Below are 23,327 nucleotides of genomic sequence, written 5' to 3' on the forward strand. Positions count from 1 at the left end.
ATTCCAGTACAACCCATCCAAACAGACATCATGACACAAGACAAGGGGGGACGGGTCACAGAGGCTTTGCTGCCCACTCACAGGCGCTGCCCTTGCTAGATGAGAAAAGAGGCCATATTAGGAAAATTTAAAAAGCTATTTTCTTTACCTTTTATTACTTAATTGTTATGCCTGGGTTTCTCAATATTGTTAAAATCATTAAAAGAAATTCCCAAATGTGTAAGAAAAACACAGGATTTTGTAGGGTGTCCCAATTTTTCATAAATAGATAGATTCCATTCTTAATCTGTAAGGTCCAATTTGTTAATGGACCCACCATTGCCAACAGTAGCAACTTTAACTGTCCTGTAAGCATCTTCCACAAGGTTTAGGAGTGTGTTCATAGATGAAAACCAGAATTGCAGCCTCCACTCTAATTCATCCCAAAGGCGTTCAAGAAGGTTGAAGTCAGGACTCTGAACAGAACTTTATACACCTGCAGCCATGGAAGTGATAGTAACACCATATTCAAGATAGACAGACAGACAGATAGATAGATAGATAGATAGATAGATAGATAGATAGATAGATAGATAGATAGATAGATAGATAGATAGATAGATAGATAGATAGATAGATAGATAGATAGATAGATAGATAGAGAGGTTTGTGGTTGCATTGGGTGATTTTTTTCAGATTAATTGTTTCCTACAGCATTCCCACAGTAGGTACATTGCAGATATCTTGCAGTGATTGCATCTGTGGTCTGGATCATATTGCGGCATTTTTACCCCCCTGTGCACCAGAAAAGTGAAGGCGCAGCCGCTGGCAGTAAGAGGGTGTCATGCATAATGCTGGAAAGCAACAATTTCTCATTCACCACCTGAATTAATTACTTTATTGGTCGAAGCCGAGGCAGCCAGCCAGCGGGGGCAGGGTGGGTCTGAGTGGGTGTCTGTGTCTTTGAGGGGTGAAACGGGGAGGTCTTCATACCGCAGGGAGCGCGGCTGATCGCTTCAATGAGCGAGCGCGCCTCCGTCGGATCTCCTCTTCCTGCCGTTACACCCACCGCGCTCGGTGTAGCGGGTTCTCTCCGAGGGAGGAAAAAAAAAGGGGGAGGACCGATAGCTCATCGGCGACAAGTGCTGCAGTAGGAGCACAGCGGGAAGCGGAGAGAGAAACACGCACACACACGCGTACACGTACCAGGTTATTCCCCAAAACCTGGTCCATGGAGAGATCTGCTGCAGCGCCGTAGTGACGCAGGCCGACATGGAGGAGTATTTGCGGAGGGTCCAGAGCAGGCTCGGGGTGAGTTGAGAGCCCTCAGCGGCGTTGATGACACCACCTTGTGGGTATAATGAATGAGATCGTGACGGGGAAGGTGCTTCTGCTGTGCTACAAGCTGCGCTCCTGTTGCTCAGACAGCACACAGCTAAATATTTGTCCCCCCCCACCCACTTCTCCAGCCACCCCCACCCCCAAATAAGCACCTGTAGATCGCCAGAATTGTGTCAGTGGAGGCGTGTTTGGTCCAGACAAAAAGCATGTTGCGCTTACAGGACCACTAGGGTGTGCATTTGAACGAGACACTGGTCTCTAATCGAGAGGGGGGACATGACATCAACAAGTTGGTTCAGATACTCTGTCTTTCCTGGTATCTGGCTGCTCTGAAAATACTGACTCAGAATTTGCATTTGATGTTTGGCTCAGTGTGTACAAATAACCCATTGAAAAACGTCATGCAAATGGAGAAGAGACTGCATGACAGCCAGTGTGAAGCAGTTGTATTTCTTCTAACCTTTTATGTTTTTGAATATTTCTGTAAACATTCAATGAACCTGCGCTGGCCTTAACATTGTTGGGCCATTAAACCTTCTCTATCCTGATGTACTTCTTTAACTCTTCGCAGCATGGCTATATAGTGGTACTCATATCCTCTGCACACAAAGCAACACATAGAAGTTGATTGTGACAGTACTTCCTCTAGTTTGCAAACATACCCAGGTACCTATCAGTGAGGAGCAGGTGTTGAAAGCACACAATGTTTTAGCTGTTCTGGTCCATTTCTGAGACTCTAGTTGAAGCATAGAATATAAAAGCACATTGCCAGGCATCAGAAAAGTCCTGCCTCAACTCTTGTGAACACCCTCAAGTATCACCCAAGCTGATTGACCATTATTTGTTCTTCACAAGGTGTAATTTACTCTGATTTTGGTGCCTTAAAAAGAAACATTGAAATTCTCTGAACGGTCAGATAAAATTCAAAGCTGACAGTCTGAAAAAGACCAATCTGTTCATTTTGCAGGCTAGTGTTGGTGGATACAGTCAACACAATGAAAATAGACAAAGTGTATGAATAAATGCAGTTGGCTTACATGAACTAATGTATAGATATGTGCTGCATATGAGCACAGAATTATAAAATGCATTTTTATTGGAGCATTATGAGACAAAGCAACACATAGTGGATTATTGGGAAGCACATGGAAGAGGATACATGGTTTTCAAAATATTTACAAATAAAAGTTTGAAATGTGTGTTGAGCATATGTAAGTCAACATCTAAGTCAATTGTTTGTAGAACTACCTTTCCCATCTATTAGAGCTGCAAGCCTTTAGGGGTATGTCTCTACCAGCTTTGCGCATTTGGAGATTCTTGGAGATTTCACATTTTTAGATATTCTTCCTTGCAAAATAGCTTAAGATCAGTCAGACTGGAGGGAGAGCATATGTAAACAGTAATTCTGAATCTTGCCACTGATTCTCAATTGGATTTAGGTTGGGACTTTGACTGGGCCATTCCAAGACATGAATATGCTCTGATCCAAACTGTTTGACTTTAGCTCTGGCTGTATGTTTAGGGTCATTATTCGGCTGGATCCTCAGCCCAAGTCTTTTACCACCTCTTCCGAGATTGCCCTGTATTTAGCTTAATCTATTTTCCATCAAGTATGAACAACTGTGCGGAGAGTACAACTAATAGTTGTACACTCCCCAAATGTGGAGGGCTAACAATCCTGTCAACAGTTCCTCCTACTTGAGCTGTGGATCTCTGCAGCTCCTTCAGAGTGACCATGGGCCTCTTGGCTGCTTCACTGGTTAATGCTCTTCTTTGCCATAGCTGTCGGTCCAGGTGGGAAGCCATATCAGGGTTAGGGTTCTCATTTTAGCTTTTGAAAATTGACGTATTTCTAGTTTTGTAGTTGTGCCAAAATTGATCCATTTTGAGATAATGAATTGAACAGTGAGATGTCCAAAGATTCTGATATTGTTTTAGCAGCCATTCTGCTTCTGCTAGTGAGATTAAATTACACACAGGTGGAAAATGTTGCACTGGATTTTACTTTTAGGGGATTTTAGGGGTATTAGAGTGAAGTGGGATGACTACATAACACTCCACATTTATCAGAATTTTATTAGTTAAATGATTTTAAAACCTGCGATGGACTGGTGACCTGTCCAGGGTGTACTCCGCCTCCCCCCCCATTGACTGCTGGTGATAGGCACCAGCTTCTCTGCGACCCACTATGGAAGAAGCGGTAGAAAATGACTGACTGATTTAAAAGCCATGAGTCCTTTACATCCAACTTCACAATTCTGCAATACTTTGCATTGTTTTTTGTTTTTTACATAAAATGCTAATGAAAGGCACTGAAGCTTGTGGTTACAACGTGACAAAAAGGTGAGAGTTTTTGGGGACACTTTGGATGCATTTTTTTCAAGCGTGCATTCAGAGGCAATGATATATCCATGTAAACAGGTGTGTCACTGTGTTTCTATGAACAACCTGCCCAGACGGACATTTTCAAGAGAAGTCAGGAGCATTTGTCCTCTAAGTGCTTCATGTGAACATGGTGAAAGCTGCCAAGGAGGAAAAGATCAAAGATATACATTTGCAAATCAGAGTACTGTGAGGTAATCAAATGTTAAGGTGGGCAAGTGTTGAGTGTCTTGAAAGTTGCTGATAAAGTGTACATTATGACCATTTTGTTTCTTGAACACACACACACACACACTGGTTTTATCTCTTGGAAAAATCTCTTCTGTCTCAAATCTGATGATTCAGTCCTTTGCAGCCCACTCACTATCCCTGCCATTCCCTGAGAGTTTCTTCACTTACTTTAAAGATGGATCTGATCCAAAACAGCAATACCTCTAATTGGCTTGGCTCTGCCCGTACTTACTGAAACCATCTCCTCTTCTGCTCCGTTGCTCATTGTCATTTGGTAAACAGCTCAATCAGCTAAGGATTACTTTCAACATCTAAATTGACTGTATACTTAAAGACACTTTTAACCATTTATTCTTCAAGTTATTTATTTACAGTCAGAGGTGCTGGGCGATTCTTTTCTGTACGAGTTTTACAACATCACATTAATGCTTAGACATAAAAATAACTGCCGGATGAGCTACTTTTTCAAGATTCACCATTTGAAAAGGAGATGTAAAAGTAATCCAGAGCCAGTCATGAATCCGCTGGTGGTTTTTGACATGGTCAATATGGCTCTCTGCCCAGGACCGCATAGTTTGAGGAGGTAAAAGTGAGGGTTAAATTATTCTTGCGTTGTTTCCATATGGGTTTTCTGCTGCTTGTCTGCGTGTCCATTCAATGGGAAATGGAGGTACACATTGTATCCATCTACATCACTACATGTTTTTTTTCCGTGGTGTGTTTTGTGTCGGCATTGTACGAAAATACTGCTTTACATCACATGTGGCTAATGATCCTGAAGTTGTTCCTGAATAACAGCTTACAAATTGCAGCCAAATTAAAGGGCTGTTTCGGTGCATTGAAGGGATTCTAGACTGCATTTCACAATCTGTTGTTAAACATCGGAAATATTTCAGCTGCTCAGAGCTCCAGTGAACAAAGATAATGTTAAACACAATTTAAGATATATGAAGCAGTTTATGAACACACACAATTTTCAATGTTTTATTGAATGGTGTTCTTGAGGTAGTGGAGCTCTGTTTTGTTATGTATGGGGTCACAGAAAGAGGGGCTTTTATAAAAAAAAAAAAAACTTTAGTACTCTACCTACAGCAGGAGAGAGTCAGTTTTATTTTAATGTTATCTTGATTACATTACTTTCCTTCAGAAAGATGTTTTCAGGTAAAAATATTAACGTAGGCTTTGTTTTTAAATGGTGACGGTCACATAATTTATTGTAAAGCAGCAGTGGTAGTAGTAGTAGTCCATTGTTTCCCAGGGCTATCTGACAGAAAAAGGATATTCTTGACTGCCACCACAAAGGAGAGGAGAGATTTTGAATGTTGTAAAGGAGGGAGAGAAAGCACTCCACCTGAAAGATATCAGATGACTAATACATGCTCCTGCTGACACACACACACACTCACCAATGTTTTCCTGATGCAGTGGAATGGACACTGGCCTTTTCTCCTGCTAATGCATCACTTCCTCTCTGCTGCCTCTAGTATTGATTTATCTTTCCTGTCTCTCTCTCTTATGAAGGAACTGGATTGTATCTTTCTCTCACATAGCTTCTCCTCTCTACGTTCATCTTAGGAGATGGAATTAGGAGATTCCATTGATTATCAAAAATTTGTATATTGTCACCTGTATACCCATTTTCTTTTTTGGTGCTTCTTCTGCATATTCGACCCACCACATTTGTTTTCAACCCATCTCTTCATTAAAGTCTCTTTGAAGTCCTCTATCCTTCAATCTCATCTTGCTTCTTCCATTCTCACCCTCAGGCTAATTGACAGCCACAAACCTTTTCTCTGCCCACTGAGCTTTCACTTCCTCGCTCTTTACCATCTGTGCTTCATCTGAGTCTGGCATTAGGTACTCAGTATGTCAACTAGTATTGTAGTGTAACGTTTTCAGAGTGACGTTCAAGAAAGCTGGTTGACTTTGTTGTTTTCTCTCATATCAAACACAAAAAGATGTGTTTGGAGGGCTGACTGGAAAACGACATGCATTACTGCTAATTATTTTCTGAAGTGCACCAACCGCGTCAGGAGTATACAAAAAGCAAATGTTTTCATGACCCTTGAACTTTTCTACAACTTGTCACCTTTCACCCACAAACTATAAGGTGTTTTTCTGCTTGACCAACTCAGACTACTAGTGCATAATTGTGAAGTGGAAAGATGATACATGGTTTTCTAAATTTTGTTAGAAGCTCTGGAAAGTGTGGTGTGATTTTGTTGGTAGTCCCTTGTGTTCTTATGCCCCTAAATAAAGTCCATTGCCAACAAACTTCCTTCAGAAGTCACATAATTAGTATATAGTAGTTTTATATAGAATATGCTTGTTTGCATTTTAATCTAAGCGTAAATACAGAGGTTCTTTATAGGTTTTCTGTGGCTTGTTGGAGAACATCAGTGTTCAAAGAGCAGCTTGGAGACTGAGAAATCCAAATCGATTTTATTTATAAAGCACATTTAAAAAACTATTTGTATAATGCGCTCCACAGTACTAAAACTGATCAAACCAAGACATAAATAATAATAATAAAATAGATCAAAGAACAATATAAGCAGAATAAAATATTCTGCCAAGACTCTAAATTCTCTGAAAATTAGTGTGTTTGTAAGAGAGACTTAAAAAAGGCAAGAGAAAACGTCTTTCTAATATTTAATGGCAACTTGTTCCATAATTTTGGAAGCAACAATAGAAAAGGTTCAATCTCTGCTGGGCTTCTGTCTAGTTTTTGGTACAACAAACAGAAGATGGTCAGCTGGTCTGAGGGACCTTGTTGAAGCATAAAGCATGAAGCAAGCAGCAGACAAGTTGAGGAGAAAGTTGTGGAGAGGTTTATAAAATAAAGAAACATGATAGTAGCAGCATTATGGTGTGGGGATGTTTTCTTTGGCAGGGACATTAAAGCTGGTCAGAGGGCAATACTGGAACAAAACCAGTTAGAGGCTACTAAAGAGTGTTAGAATAGCCTAGTCAAAGTCCAGACCTAAATCCAATGTGACAAGATTTAAAAAAATATGTTCACAGATGTTCTCCATTCAATCTGACTAGGCTTGAGCTGTTATGGAAAGAAGGAATACCACAAAAGACTTGCAGCAAAATATGGTTCTACAAAGTCTTTTCCCAGGATGGCTGAAATCAAATGCATGCCACACATTTCTTCTTAATAAAATCCAAATTAAATAGGCAGAATTTGCATGGTTGTAACCTTTGCACCGTACTGTACTGTAGACATATTTTCCCACTTTTCAACCACTCATGTTCACAAACCTGAGTACGGAAGAAAAGCAGCTTGCCCATTTGTTTAGTTTCTGCAAGAAAGCAAACAACAATAATGCTCAATCAAAAGAATCTAATGGTAGAACACTATAAAATGAGCATTCTCATGGTAATTTTTTGCTGTATGTCCTTTCTTTTCACATTCCAACATCTTAGAAACCAATTAAGATTTCCTCTGGATAAAATGTGAATTCATTGTTTCCAAGTTTTCCAGTAATTAAAGGTACAAGCTGCAGGCAGGGCATGTGCGGGCGGTGATTTGGCTTATCTGTCTGAGAGGTAAAGCACTAAAGATTGAAACAGAACTAGACATGCTTTAGACGGTTGTGCATGGGTTTTGTTCATACTTACAATAACCTGTGAGCTTCTTTATTGTTCAAATAACTAAAAGACGTGCTCATTGGGGTGCTTTTTCAACCTTTAAAACATTTTAAATTCTGAATCCTCTAATTATTATTGTTTTTTACATCATGGCTTTTTGTACAAACCATTTGTATTATGCCGGAGGATCATTAATTATCTGCCGTTTTCAAAGATAATTCCAAGGACCCCAGTCAACAAATGAGAGAAGAGACTTAATTTCCTGCCTTTCTTGTGCAGAGATGAATGCCTCATCTTTGCAATGCAGCTCTCATTAATGTCCGTTTACCCGAAGTGGGGAGTTTTTGTCCTCATTGTTAAATGTAGTCAGTGGAACTAATAGCTGCACTGACAAGCCATAACACTGAGGGGGGAAATACGCTCCTGTTGCTTGGCTGTTATAAGGGACTTTGACACCATCACCAACCCTGTTTAAAAGTGTTCTCTGTCAAACCTGAGCTGAATCGTGCAGCATTGTGGTTTCATTATTAATTCATACGGAGGGTTTCAAGATGCTGCAGTCATCTAGCTGAGGCGTGCTGGCTCAATGGGTTTCGACTAAGGCATTATGCTGTGTGTAGATGAGCGTTTAGATCTTACAATAATGTATAATCAATCTACAACTACAATCAGCTGCTGCCAGTGTATGACTTTTGAAAACAAATATTTTCTGTTACAGACTGATGTCTCACTGTAACTGATTCATTTAAATAAGAAGCACAGAAACAGTAACTGAGATTCTTTGTGTGTGTTTTCAGGCAGGTCTACCTGAGGGTCCCATCCATGCTGTTTTAGGTGGACCAGAACCTGATGTTGACACTGTGTCTGCAACACTGTGCTTAGCACTGCACCTCAGTCAGGTAATTGCAGCAAAAGTTACTGTATGTCTGATTAACAATAATATTCTATAATTCCACCTAGAGAAATGTTAAAATGCAAAAAATGTCCATGTTTAGAAACATAATCAAAGTTAAATTGTAAAATTATAAACTTGCATTTAATAAAAGTAGGCCTTGTTTAGTGCTGATGTTTAGAAGGAGCCTTAATAGGAGCATGATGACATAAGTCAAGTTGTATGAGGATGTAGGTTTGTTCTGCAGCCACTCAACCTCTGCACTATGCAGTCAATAGCTTTCTCAAAACCTCTGATGCATATGTTTTGACAATGAGCCCATTTCAGAGCCCCTTTTTTCAAAAATACATGCCAGTGTATCTCTGTTTACGTCCATTCCTGGTTCAGAGATGGATTACAAGCAGATCATCTTTAGATTGTCCTGTAAACTCTCTCATATGTCCAGATAAAGCATGATAAGTGCTGTATGCAGAATTTAGTTGCACATTAACTCATTCTGTATATCAAAGTTTTCTGAACTGAAATGTGAGGTAATCTGTTTGACATCTGACGCTTGGTCAATGAACCACAACAGCAAACTGACAACTTGGCAGCTGCAGACCAAAAAGAACTTGAGTCTTTTAATAATCCAGCAAAAAAAGAAACTTTAACCTCACTGAAATATTGTAACAGCACCTTCGATGAGTTGTGCATGAAAAAATACCCAAACAGGTCAAAAAACTAAAGCAGAACTGTGAAGACAACCTCACTTTTTCAAAGTTTACCAGTTAATGCTATTAAAGGTGGCTCTACAAGCTATTTACTTATTGGGTAGACTTTTCAGCTGCTGCTTCTGTACTGTGGCCTAATATTTTTAAAATGAATAATAATGTAATAATAATGTTGTGAAACTGCGGTAGTGGCACAACTTCTAAGACATTGTATTATCTTGAAAATGTTTTTTTTAATGCCCCAACAAGTAAAACTTTAGAATAAAAGAGGTTGCACCTACATGTACAATAACTATATCAATACTTCAGAATGCCTTTTTGATGGGGTAAGTTTGATAAAAATCACCTCTTTCTTAATTGCTACTAAATTGCATAATTTAATTATGTACCGCATGTAAAATTTCTGTTTATCCAAGTAGTGGTGGTACTTCATATGAGCCATGTGGCTTTCTGCCCGGAGCGGCAAACCTTGGGGGTCGGAACAAGGTTGAAAAAAAAAATTCAAGTAATTAAAAAGTTATCCTCAGCTCCCCCCTTAATGATTCTACTATTGCCCATGTTTAGTCAATGAAATGGCCATCCAGTTCTGTAAGAAAATAATGGTGTACACTACATATGCCTGGTATTGCTTAAGTTAATCTCTGATTTGTAGTAATGATGTGGTGCTAACTTAAAGGGCTTTTTCAATGTGTGGACTGCGTTTCTCCATTTCTAGTTCAATATCTTACATATTTAGGCTGATCAGACCTCAGCTAGATTGTTCTTCACTGAACAAAGATTATTCAAAACACAGTTGGCAATTTAGGAAACTTTCATCTAATGTTGGAAAAAACCCAAAAATAAAATATTTTATTAATTCTTGGCATTGTATCACTTAATATTGAGACAAGTGTGAACACTATCTTATCAATCTGTCTAAATCAATGAATATGAGATTTATATTTTTGAGTTATTTATGTTTCTAATAGTTGATGTTGTGAAAAGTTGTTTAGGCTTTTTTAGGAAAGTGGGTGGATGTTGTGTGAATGGGGGTCTTGTCCAGGGTTTTATTTATGCAAGAATCATGACTGTACCTAACTTGACTTTATATGTCTACACGGACTATAGCAACATTTAATTCCAAGCTGATTTTGTTTCTGTTTGTGTTTCTGGGTGATCTAGAAGCAACCCTCAGGTGGAGTGTGTGTACCCTTGCTGTGCAGGAAGCGGTGCAGCAACGAGTTGCCGGAGGAGACCGTCAGATATCTGAAGAGGGTGAAAATTAGTGAGAGTGTCTTGTTATGGAGGGAAGATGTAGACCTTGTAAATCTTCATCAAGCTGGAAAGCTTTTGCTCACTCTGCTGAGAGATGGACTTCTAGAGAAGTGAGTAAATGCAAATTACAACCGCACCCTGGACTCAAGTGAATTTTATTTAAATTCAGCTAATTTTAATAATGGGCTGCACGGTGGCACAGCTGGTAGCACTGTTGCCTTGCAGCAAGAAGGTCCTGGGTTCAATTCCCGACCAGGGGTCTTTCTGCATGGAGTTTGCATGTTCTCCCCGTGCATGCGTGGGTTCTCACCGGGTACTCCGGCTTCCTCCCACAGTCCAAAGACATGTCTGTTAGGTTAATTGGTCACTCTGAATTGCCCTTAGGTGTATGAATGAGTGTGTGCATGGTTGTTTGTGTGTTGCCCTGTGATGGACTGGCGACTTGTTCAGGGTGTACCCCGCCTCTCGCCCATAGACTGCTGGAGATAGGCACCAGCTCCCCCGCGACCCACTATGGAATAAGCGGTAGAAAATGACTGACTGACTGACTGACTAATTTTAATAATTCACCCAAAAGTTGCTGCACTGAATTATGTGGGGGGTTTTTTGGCGTTTTTTTACAAAGCTCTTTGGGACTCAAATATCTGTTTTAGGAAGCTTGTTTATATCTTAAAGGCTTGTTGTGTCTTTGAAGGCTTGTAAAAAGAAAATACAATTTGGATAAGAAGCTGTGTGTATTTCAGGCCTCTGTGTGTTCATCGTATGACCCAAAGGAAAATTGCATTTTTACAAATGCCTCACAATTATGACTCCTTCCCCTGCAGCCATCCATATCCCCTTCATCCTTGTTTTATCTCTTTCTCTCTCTCCTAGCTCTGAGTACCACACTTTGGAGTCCAGCATCCTGCGAGTGGTCCATCAGGACAGGCAGTGGGACGCAGCGAATGATGGGGCACTGTCCGCGGTGACAACAGTCGCCAGAGAGATTCTTCAAGAGGCAGCAGAGCAGGACAGAGCAGCGCTGGGGGAGCTTCTCGGAGGTAAGGGAGCCAAAGGCACCACCCCTGGGGGGAGTAATGGGGCGATGAAGGAGGACACACACAAATCCCCTGACATGACTCGCTTAACACCCACCAGGAGAGATGAGAAAAGTGAGATAAGGGTTGGTGAGTATGGGTAAGAAAAAACATGTAAAGACACACAAAGACCCATAATGTAAGTTTTTAAAACTTAAGCAAATTTTCAAATTTGTTCTTTTTTTAAATAGTTTTCTCTCACCAAACAACAAAGTGGCTGTTAGAAATTCCAAGATATACACTGGTGTTAGGATTATGAATCTGAGAATATTGTTTAATATATAATATTAATATTTTATCAAATAATATTTCAGTCTGTTAAGGGTTGTCCTGTGAATACCAGCCCAGTAAGGCGATGGTATTAGGACAAAATAGAAAGGTGTGAGACGAGCTCTGACATTATTGAACAGCATAAACTTTGCACATAAATGGAATGAATTCACACAATTTCTTAAAATACAAGAATTTAACAAAAGTAAGTCAACTCAAAGTCAAACATATTTCAATCAACAAACTCTTTACTACGCTAAAACAATCCAACTAAACTACCAAGCAAAATGAAAGAATAACGAAGACTAATGGACTATGTACAATATAAACAAGTTGATTAAAGGTGATTGGAAATTATGACCAAAAGAGTGATGCAACATTACCATGCAATGTTTATGTTTGAGAACCAAGGATTATCTTGAAGAATCTGGAAGTGAAGTGAAGTTAGTTTTGGAACCAACCTAGGCAATAATCAGCAAATATTTAGACAACCCTTCACAATGCAAGATCAGGTAAAATATTATTTTAATAAAATAATGTTTTAAATAATGATCTGCTGAATAAAACCAACCTTCTGGATGACCATTTCTCAACGGTGTTTAATTAGCTGCCTTTATTTATTAAAATAATATTTGAAGAAATATTATTAAGGGAATATTTTGGAAAAGAGCCAAATCTTTCTGGAGAAATAGGGCTTAATGGTGTTTAGTTATCACATTTAGTAAAATGATGTTAGGGACACATTATTTACTGGATTGAAAACTAACCTTTCTGGGTAAATATTATTTGGCAGCAAGCACGTGTCCTTACCTGTTAGCAGTTGAAGTAAACAAAGGAGGCTGCTAGCTTAGCACCAGAATCAAACACATACCTTTTAAAAATACCGTCAGTAAAAGGGTTAAAATGCATAATCGCGGACGGCGCGTTATGATCAATCTTCTGTGTTTAAAATCACCCTTCAAGTAAAGTTTGTCTTAACTTTAAAACATATAAACAAAGAACACAACCTGAGCATGTGTGTAGCAGATAGCCTGCAAGCACCAAGATAGCTGAGTTCAACACAAACAAAACCAAACTTCATAAAAATGAAAAACATTTAGATCATTTCAATCTAAATCCTTCACTATTACTCTCTGCCCAAAACCTAACCTCATGAACCATGCTGAGGAGTTGTCCTGGGCGACGACGAAGTTTGAAGAAACGTCCACAGTCTTTAAACGGTTAGCTACAGCTAGCCTCCTTAGCTGTGGGGAGTGGCGGCTGTTCTGACGGCCGGCCAAACTGCACATTACCGTAACCACGGTGATGCGGCTCCTGTTGTTCTTTTCTCAGGCAGGGAAAACCGCTTCACTCGGCTTTGTAGAGACAGCTTCTCTACTGGGACTTCTCTGGAACACCGTTTGCTTCTGCAGGCCTCAGAGAGAAAGTCAAGCCAGGCGTATACCTTAATTCCCTTTCATAAATGAATCTACCGGATACACAGAGTGATTCATTTGTACTTATCTTAGTGCATATGATCGATGATCGTATGACACCCTTGGATCCAGTTTGAAGAGTTTATGTCTTTTTGCCAGCAAAGAGACATTAGCGCGCTGCCTCTCCGATCCCGGTCCCGCAAAGAGGAACAGTGGAAAGGGTGTGGTTTTACAGAGCCAGTGGCATCATGGGAAGTCCGCTGCTACCCCCCCTTCCTCAACTGCTGGAAGTAGGTTAATGCAATTTATTTTGGAATTTCCAGGAAAGTTTGTACTGGCCTTTCATGTTGTAACCATGGCTGTGGGTCCCAGCCCAAGTCACCCCTCCAAATGTTGAAATCAGGTGTTTCAATGACTTCTATGGCCACAGGTGTATAAATTTAGCACCTAGGTATGCAGACTGCTTCCACAATTAGAGCAGAGGCTGAGAGCCAAGCCTTTTAATTCAACAACAGTGTCTGACCTCACAAATAAGCTACTGGATGAATGGTTAAAAAATTCCCATAAACAGACTTCTAAACCGCGTGGGAAGCCTTTCCGGAAAGGAACGGGTGAATCTGTTAAAGCTGCAAAGGGTAGGCCGACATCATAATAAACCTTATGGATAGACTGTTATTCCAGTTCACATGTACAAAAGGGCAGACATACAAATGCTTTCAGCTATAAAGGGTATCAATTTGTGAATACATTAAATATTGAAATAGCAAACTTAAAGATTAAATTTTAGTTACTGTCCTCTTAAAGCATTTAAAGCAGTGATGCAAAGGTGATGCAGAAGAAATATCTGGTCTTCATTCTGTAGTGCTCTGCTGGTTTTCTACTCATTTAGTCAGTCAGGGAAGGTACATGGAGAAAAAGCTCATAGTAAACCGAGTAAAATGGTGATGACAGAAAAGCCTGATAAACAGAGCAGGAGAATAAAGTATTCTAATTGATCCATGTCCCATAAGTCTTTGTGACAGATCTTTGGACAATAGATTTTCAGGTTAATTGTTTCATAAACAAGCCAAGTAGCTCAACTTTATTCCTGAACAACAAAATCTAAGTGCGAAGAGACACAGAGGTAGAGGAAACCTTTAGTGTATTGGCTATGTAAAGTTGCTTTTAATTAGTGATATATTTTCATAATCACCCATACAGCACCCTGACAAGTTCTACATTTACTTACAGAAGCCCCACTGTGTGTGTACAACTCAGAGCAGAGGGTCCTTAAGCAAATTGTGTTTTAGCGATACTTGTTCTACAGAAGAACGTCAGGTTCACAATGCACCTATTTTCGGAAGCACACTGAACTTCTTTTATAAACAAGAACTATGAATTACTTATTAAAAGGAGTCTTTTTTGCATACTTGCTTTATTTGTCTCCAGATGCCTCGCACCTCCTTAGAGAAGCTTTTTGGATCAAACGTGGCTGTGGTCCAGAAGAGCTGAAGGACCTTTTAAGATCCTTGGAGCAGTGGGTTGATGTCACAGTTAATCAGCCCGATAAAGTGAAGCAACCAGGTGCTATTCTTAATATGTTGGATTTTATCTGAATGCACAGTAAACACAAAAATAAAGAATTTAGCAGAAATTTTAGGCTAGCTTGCATTTGGCTCAACATTTTAAATGTATTGGTGATGGCAGTTCTTTATGCTCTGTGAGGCTTTTTATTCTGAATTTGTTGCTTCAATATAACTGGACAAATTTGTTGTACTGAATTAAAGTCATTTTGTAGAAAATTTCACGTCACTGACGTGCTTGTGGATCTCTAGTGAGGAATCTGCAAGCTAACCTTTCTGCTATATTTGAATTCAGGGAAATTGTTCTAACTTAAATTAATCTTAAAGAGAAACTGAAACTTGGAGCAACTAAGCAAGAGTGCCAAGATGCTTTACTTCAGAACAGGTTTCAGCAACACTATTAATAGTGACAGGTAAACCTAGGAGGTTCATGAGTATGTTTTTAAGGTTTGGTTTTAAATATAAATATCCATGACATTGAATCTGAAGAAATCTACCATATAGTGATAACTTAAAATGTGAAGTTTTAATAACCACTTCCAGAAATGTTGGAGCTGTGTTAACAAGATGATTAGGAAAGCTTTGGCCTACTGCAATCTTCAGCTAACTCTGCAGCTTTTACTTTACAGTTGAAATATCTGCAAAATTTTAAAAAGACAGTTTATTTTTAAGTTTGGAGTACTTATAAGCAGTCAGTGCTATAGCTTCTAGCAGGTGTCGGCATGACTTCAGTTTGGAGAATGAGGTAGATGTTTTCTTGGGGGCCTGAAGGTGATCACTACGCATAGTACGGCCAATTTACCCCACCTGAAACAATGCAATATCATAAATGTTCTCACTATTAAAGTGAAAACTATAAAGAGTATTTTTCTACAATGTCAAAGTTGAATCAGAATATTGTTTGACTCATCATTTTATTAATAAAACACATCCGTTACATGCATCATGGCTGCAACATATCGTACCACTGATCAGCTCTCTGAAAAAGTGCCATAATTTGATTCTAGACAGGTTTTAATTTTCCAAATGGTTGTTTTTGGATTAGCCTATGAACTGTGAGGCTGCAGCTGGAGACTGTCCACAACATTGCATTGGACTCAAACATGCAACAACCACTTTGTTCAGATGAGAAAATGGTATTCATGTAAATAATAATTTGAAGCCAGAGTGATGCTGTCTGAAAATATTTAATGTAGCATTTGCTTAAACTGAAAAAATGTGGCTTTGAAAATGTATGCTTTATTCTTCAAACTGTGCTGACCGTTGTCCACTCTAAATAGGGTCCTGACTATTAAAAAATTGAAAGTGATTTTTGGTTTTGATCTGTAACTGCATCATCTGTCCGGTAAACTTTTGGTTCTGGTTAGGAAATTCATTCTCGTGTTTTTCTCTGTTTGTTGTGAAATTGTTTTGTATCACTTTGTGTGTGTTTTCATATAACTGTTAGTCTGTTTGTGTGTGCTGACCGGATGTAGAGTTAATGCGGCTGCTGACCATGGAGCTGAAGGAGTTTACAGATGGAGAGATGACGCTTGGACTCACATCAGTACCCACAAACAAGGAGGTTTGTTTCATATTCTTAGTAAAAACTACCGGTTACCTAATTAAACTGTGTTAAAATCGATCTGATGGTTGTTTCTCTCCCTATTGTTTGATCTTGATTGCAAATAAAAGAAGCAAAGACATTTTTGTAGATTTCTCAGAGGATAAACACAAAAATGCACACTCCAATTAATGAGATGACAACTCAACAGAAACTAATCAATCAGTGTAATTAAGATTATTAATCGAGTTATGATTTACTTATTAATGGTTTAAGAAATGCGTAAGAATCGAATACTAACGCGGATTCTACTCTGCAAACTCCAAAAAAAAGGAGGAGGTGTTATGATTAAAGAAAGTTCAAGATAACATCTAGAGAGTTCCTATGCTGTCTTTAAAAGTCTGGGAAAGCATGGAATTTTATTTGATCATTTCTCAAGCCTAGATAAGTAAGGAAAAATAAAAACAGTATAAACCTTATGAAAAAGGTTGACTTTACTTTGATTTATAACTACATAAATATTTTATCTTTTATTTGCATCATCAAAACTTACGTTTTTGTCCAAGTCATTGATCAATATGAGTTTTGAGTAGCTGACAGAAGCTACAGATTAATCCACACATATTCAAAGGTAAAGAAGAACAATTTCACTGCCTTTGTGCCTTTAGACCTTCTTAAAGCATTTTTATGAACAAAATAAAGGGATCAAAACTGTGCTTAGAAAATCTGCATTTAATGCTGGATAATTCAGAATCTAGATTTTTTTCAAACTATTATGCACTTTTAAATAGTGCTAATCTAATTTTGTCAAAATACAAAAGAAAGCTAGAAAGTCCTTTACCACACTCAAATTCGAAGTCAACTTCAGGATCATGTTTTGTTATTTGTGCAACAAACAAATAATGAAACCCTACTATGTTTTTATGCTCAAAGATACAAAATATTTTAAAAAGTGTCAGAAATTATTTTTAATTTTTGTCTTAATAAATTACCCAATTTTGAAATAGAAAATTTGAAGGAATCCTGTATCTAAACAGATTATGAATGTAAAATTTTTCAAAGGTTTATTGACCTCAGAAAGCTAAGGAAAAGTGTCTTGCAACTTAATTTTGAGTTTCATCTCTTGATATTCAAATGAGAGGAGAAAGAAAATGAAGATGGAATCAATTTTCGTTATAAGCTTTGATTTGTCAGCTTTCAGCTACAAAATCACCTTCTTCTTTCTCTGCTGGATTGACAGTAATCTTTTCTCCTCCAACTGTGGTTCTGTCTGCCCCAGATATTTTGGAAATGGAAAAGCAGTAACGGTACCCCTGGCACAAGGCTTTTGGATGTCTGAAAATGCCTTACTCTGGAACACTCTTTTTTTTTTTTTTTTTTGATTTGGGTTGTATATAACGAAAAAGCAGCATAAGGAATGTTAATAAATGATCCAGAGCACACATAAACAAAAAATAAAAAATAAAAAATCTTGCAGGAACTTCAAACAAACTTAGAAAAATGTAGCAAAGTGTACAGTGCAAACAAAAAAATAATTAACACAACCAAATCTGACATGGCAATCAGTCCTGGGTCATCTGAGAGGAGTTGTCAGGAGGGGCTGATCAACCAATCAGTGGCAGACTTGGGGTTGAGTCGGACTCTCTTGTGTTGCACATTAATCAATGATGAATTTGTATTATTTTGTTTATTACCAGCTTCTTTAGTCTAGGGAGAGAGAGCAACAATGTCAACAATACATTACTGTTGTGAAAACAATACATCTTGACTGGGGCTGCTTTTACATATTTCATATTCAGGTTTTACCAATATTTAAAGCTACAGCTAATAATGAGTTATTGTGAAACTTTTTTTCTTTCAAATTTAGCTTAATAAGACTAATTCCATAAGATAAACTTTGATAATTTATTGACCGTCATTCATATAAAACATTTTGTAGTATAATGATGTCGTAAACATGTTTATATTTGGAGATTCAGGTGCACCACTACTTGGTATAAAAGATTATGTCCAGAGGAAATTTTGAAGTCACCTGGAGGAGAGCAGCTTTTGTGGGTGAAAGGTCAAATCAGAAATGTTATTCAGCACTGCACCTGGATGAGTTTTTAAAAAATAATAATTTAAATAAGTATTCAATTTAATTAAGTTTTTTTCTGAGATATAAATTCTTGCTAAACAAGAATACACAATTTGTATGTATTTGTATTTTGGTTATTTCTAGAGTTATTATGTTTATTAACCCCAGTCAGGCAAATCATTTCAATGTATCATGCTGATTAAGCTGGGTTTTAATACCATAAGCTTGCAATGACCTGCTGTCTTCTTAATGATAGATGGATACAAAACAAAATAAAACACTGATAAGAAATGAGAACTTATTTTTCAATCATTCATCAAAAAGTTACTTCTGGTGATTTGGATGTTTTGGTTGCATCACACCTGCTCTATGTAACTTTTTGGAGGTGTTTTGTATAGCGGAGGAGCCCTCTGAAGTTTTAGTTTGCATCTTGATGAGATGTAGATGGAGGCCTGAAAGCCTCGCACACAGTGATGTATCACCATCCTCCCTGCTGATATTCAAAAATCCAACAAGCACACCGAAACGGGTTTTCATTTTCACACACATTTGTGTAACGTTAGTGTTGACGCTGTCGCTGGCTTGCCTGGCTCCTTCAGTTGCTGTTGTGAGCACAGACACACAAACACAAAAACAAAGTAGGGTTTAAGCTTTTAAGTCTACCCCATGCTTCTCTCCCTGCTACAGTCTCTAATGTCTTCACTCCCCCCACCCCTAACCAAAAAAAATAAATAAATAAATAAAAGTCATTCATTATTTCTTTCATATTTCCCTTCTCAAAGCCCATTTTTCTCAGCGGCTGCCTAGCGTGCGGTATTAAGCTATGTGTAAAATAAATGATGTCTGTAGCCGTAGGGGTATGGCTCTTCCTCCCCCAGAAAACTACCTAACGTCCAAGGAACATTAAACACCCAGATCCTCGTTTAGCGAATAAATAACCATTCATTTGAATGGCTTTGCTCATGTGTGCGCACCGGACTTTCTGTGCATATTTTACCAGCGCTGTGCCTACATGCTGCGTGTCAGGAGGAAGAGATAGAGACAGAGAAGAACTGAAAGAGTGTGTGTGAGAGAGAGAGAGAGGGCCCATTAAAGACTTAATATAGAATAAATGGCCAGGGGCCTGCGTGTCGCCAGCGGACCCAAACTCTACAGCGTCATGGTGGGTTACTAATGACCTGATATCGGGCTCCAAAATGAACTCCTCATATGCATGTCATTTGCGATGTGTATATATTTATATATTATTTTTTAATTGTGTTTGAAAAGAGAGTAAAACGGTATGAGAGTCATTTATTGAGGGGCTTAGGGAAGTTCTGCCTTAAATGATTCTTTCCAGAAAACTAAATAAATTAGATTCAATTAGTCTTTAATGGTGTATGTGCTGTGTGTTTGTCAGAGAGAGTTGGGTGTGTGTGTGTGGGGAGGGTTGACTGCACTTACAGAGGACTGAGTTAGAGGTCTTGATGGCATTGATTGCCTAGTTAGCAAGGGGAAAGATTGTGATGTGGGATAACGATATGGACACATCGTATACACTGACTAATGTATTTTTGTTTACTGTATAAACATACATTAGTCAGCCTGGGTCCTGCTCAGTAATGGAAGAGCAAATGCAGAGCTTTAAACTCCCTGTTAAATATAATATGTGTGACTTGTTGGGGAAATGCCAGAGTAACGGGTACCCGGTTTGCTTTTAAGAGCGATCGGGTCCTGGTTAACTCAAAGCGTGAGCAATGTCTACTTCCCGGGCACACAGTCAGTACCAAGCCTAACCCTTGTCCCCCTTCTTGTTTGCGGTGGTGATTGACAAGATCTCAAGATATAGTCTGGGAGAAAAGGGCATCCTTGGGCAAGTAAGAGCAGTGATTATGCCAAAATCCTTTAAATAGGCATCATGTACTTTAGACTACAGCTTCTACGGTTACTCAGGTGGGTTTTTTTTTTTTTTTTTTTTTTCATTGCCAAGATGGATTGACAAGATTTCTGGGAGGTTTTGGTATAGATTTATATTGCTAATGTAAATGGGTGCTTTAGTGGCATCACTTACATTTAATGCAGCAATTTTTATGCTTCTTCTCCAAATGCAGATGAAAGTTGGGCATGGCTTTGGCAGCCTTCCGTAAGCCTTGGCGCTGGCATCAGCTCCATGCTTATTCTATGCGTCTCATCTATTAGAGTGATTGAATGAAACGACATGTCACAGCTCTTAATAAACATTTATATCCATTTATAAATAAAAAATACTCAAGTTACTGCATTTTGTGCTTTTATATCCTGTAATTATTGGACAATGCACTGGCCTCTTGGTAGTAACAGTCACCACAGAAATACACAGTTTGCAGTGTCTAAGATTTCACCATATCAATGTTTTATTGGCCAAATTTAGCTGTTATATGTGGTTGTACTTTAGAAATAAGTCTGTCTTTTTTACTAAAAAGTGTTTACATGAGACAACAGAGGTTGAATTAGTTGAAGGAAGAAATGAAAGTTAGTGCCACAACTTAAGTTAGTTCAAACCCCACTTTACATGTTTTTTTGCTCATGTAAAAGGTTTTTTTATGCTCAGATAGGCAGAGTTTGAATTAATGAATGCAGATTGCAACAAAAACACAGTCTTCCCACAGTCGTGTCAGAGGGTGTGTATCGAAGCTTTTCACAGCCCAAAAATTAGCGCTGGCAGATGAGGCTGCAGTTGGATGAAGAGTCGTCATGCTGTGGGGTTGATGAACTGTGAGAAGGACAGGAGCCCTCAGACACACACAGATTCCCGAACATGAGAATAATGTGTTTTTGCTTACATTAACACGGACATCCAAGAATTGCAATATGTTCCCACAGTTCTTTGTTTTCTCTTTTTTAAAAGCCATTTCCACACCTCTTTCTGTTCCTTAGAAAAAGGAAGTTTCTGTTTTTAGAGTGATTCACACACTTGCATACACTAATCCACTGTTTGTACAAGAGACACAAATGGTTTTAATTACGTTTGTTTTTAGTGTGTGGTAAACAGCATCCGTCATCTTTGGTTCTGTGTGAGTCTGACCACTGTGTGTATATTTGTTAACTCCTCAGTACCTCAGTCCACTCATTTTCTGCCAGCTATTTAAAGAGGCTGCGGGTCAAGCTTCAGCATCTCCAGCTTATTCAGGGCCTTTCAAAACAATTTAAACCTTCTTGAACCGTTTCACATTCTGTTGTGTTACAACCAGAAGCTTCAATATAGATAGTTTCTTGCATGTACTGTAGGTCAAAAGGTTCTACTTTGGTCTGATCTGACCAAAGCACTTCTTCGACATGTTTGCTGTGTCCCCCTACATGGCCTGTCGTAAGCTGTTTATGTAACTTCTTTTGTCTTTCCTACAACTCTAACTTTCTTCTTTCAACTTCTATATGAAGGCCTAATTTGAGAAGTAGATCACCTCTCAGATCAATGCTCTTCTTGCCCAGCTTTTTAGTTTAGGTGGACAGTCATGTCTTTGTAGGTTTGTACAGGTCCTTCTCAAAATATTAGCATATTGTGATAAAGTTCATTATTTTCCATAATGTCATGATGAAAATTTAACATTCATATATTTTAGATTCATTGCACACTAACTGAAATATTTCAGGTCTTTTATTGTCTTAATACGGATGATTTTGGCATACAGCTCATGAAAACCCAAAATTCCTATCTCACAAAATTAGCATATCATTAAAAGGGTCTCTAAACGAGCTATGAACCTAATCATCTGAATCAACGGGTTAACTTTAAACACCTGCAAAAGATTCCTGAGGCCTTTAAAACTCCCAGCCTGGTTCATCACTCAAAACCCCAATCATGGGTAAGACTGCCGACCTGACTGCTGTCCAGAAGGCCACTATTGACACCCTCAAGCAAGAGGGTAAGACACAGAAAGAAATTTCTGAACGAATAGGCTGTTCCCAGAGTGCTGTATCAAGGCACCTCAGTGGGAAGTCTGTGGGAAGGAAAAAGTGTGGCAGAAAACGCTGCACAACGAGAAGAGGTGACTGGACCCTGAGGAAGATTGTGGAGAAGGGCCGATTCCAGACCTTGGGGGACCTGAGGAAGCAGTGGACTGAGTCTGGAGTAGAAACATCCAGAGCCACCGTGCACAGGCGTGTGCAGGAAATGGGCTACAGGTGCCGCATTCCCCAGGTCAAGCCACTTTTGAACCAGAAACAGCGGCAGAAGCGCCTGACCTGGGCTACAGAGAAGCAGCACTGGACTGTTGCTCAGTGGTCCAAAGTACTTTTTTCGGATGAAAGCAAATTCTGCATGTCATTCGGAAATCAAGGTGCCAGAGTCTGGAGGAAGACTGGGGAGAAGGAAATGCCAAAATGCCAGAAGTCCAGTGTCAAGTACCCACAGTCAGTGATGGTCTGGGGTGCCGTGTCAGCTGCTGGTGTTGGTCCACTGTGTTTTATCAAGGGCAGGGTCAATGCAGCTAGCTATCAGGAGATTTTGGAGCACTTCATGCTTCCATCTGCTGAAAAGCTTTATGAAGATGAAGATTTCATTTTTCAGCACGACCTGGCACCTGCTCACAGTGCCAAAACCACTGGTAAATGGTTTACTGACCATGGTATCACTGTGCTCAATTGGCCTGCCAACTCTCCTGACCTGAACCCCATAGAGAATCTGTGGGATATTGTGAAGAGAACGTTGAGAGACTCAAGACCCAACACTCTGGATGAGCTAAAGGCCGCTATCGAAGCATCCTGGGCCTCCATAAGACCTCAGAAGTGCCACAGGCTGATTGCCTCCATGCCACGCTGCATTGAATCAGTCATTTCTGCAAAAGGATTCCTGACCAAATATTGAGTGCATAACTGTACATGATTATTTGAAGGTTGACGTTTTTTGTATTAAAAACACTTTTCTTTTATTGGTCGGATGAAATATGCTAATTTTGTGAGATAGGAATTTTGGGTTTTCATGAGCTGTATGCCAAAATCATCCGTATTAAAACAATAAAAGACCTGAAATATTTCAGTTAG

At 39.0% G+C, this 23,327-nt stretch overlaps 1 protein-coding gene across 2 annotated transcripts in view; it reads left to right on the plus strand.

Moving 5' to 3' along the window:
• The first annotated feature begins 822 nt into the window (after positions 1 to 822).
• Positions 823 to 23,327, plus strand: part of LOC124877839 — a 73,837-nt gene continuing 51,332 nt past the window's right edge. The window contains exons 1-6 of one of the 2 annotated variants that reach the window (XM_047381412.1): positions 823 to 1,290; positions 8,328 to 8,429; positions 10,294 to 10,496; positions 11,260 to 11,426; positions 14,576 to 14,710; positions 16,185 to 16,273. In XM_047381412.1, coding sequence (XP_047237368.1) covers positions 1,252 to 1,290; positions 8,328 to 8,429; positions 10,294 to 10,496; positions 11,260 to 11,426; positions 14,576 to 14,710; positions 16,185 to 16,273 — 735 coding nt within the window. In that variant the 5' untranslated portion in view covers positions 823 to 1,251. The remainder of the gene's footprint in view (positions 1,291 to 8,327; positions 8,430 to 10,293; positions 10,497 to 11,259; positions 11,427 to 14,575; positions 14,711 to 16,184; positions 16,274 to 23,327) is intronic. The other variant, XM_047381411.1, reaches the window with a different exon arrangement.

This window comes from Girardinichthys multiradiatus, chromosome 12, assembly GCF_021462225.1.
Source record: "Girardinichthys multiradiatus isolate DD_20200921_A chromosome 12, DD_fGirMul_XY1, whole genome shotgun sequence".
NCBI classification, from domain to species: Eukaryota; Metazoa; Chordata; class Actinopteri; order Cyprinodontiformes; family Goodeidae; genus Girardinichthys; species Girardinichthys multiradiatus.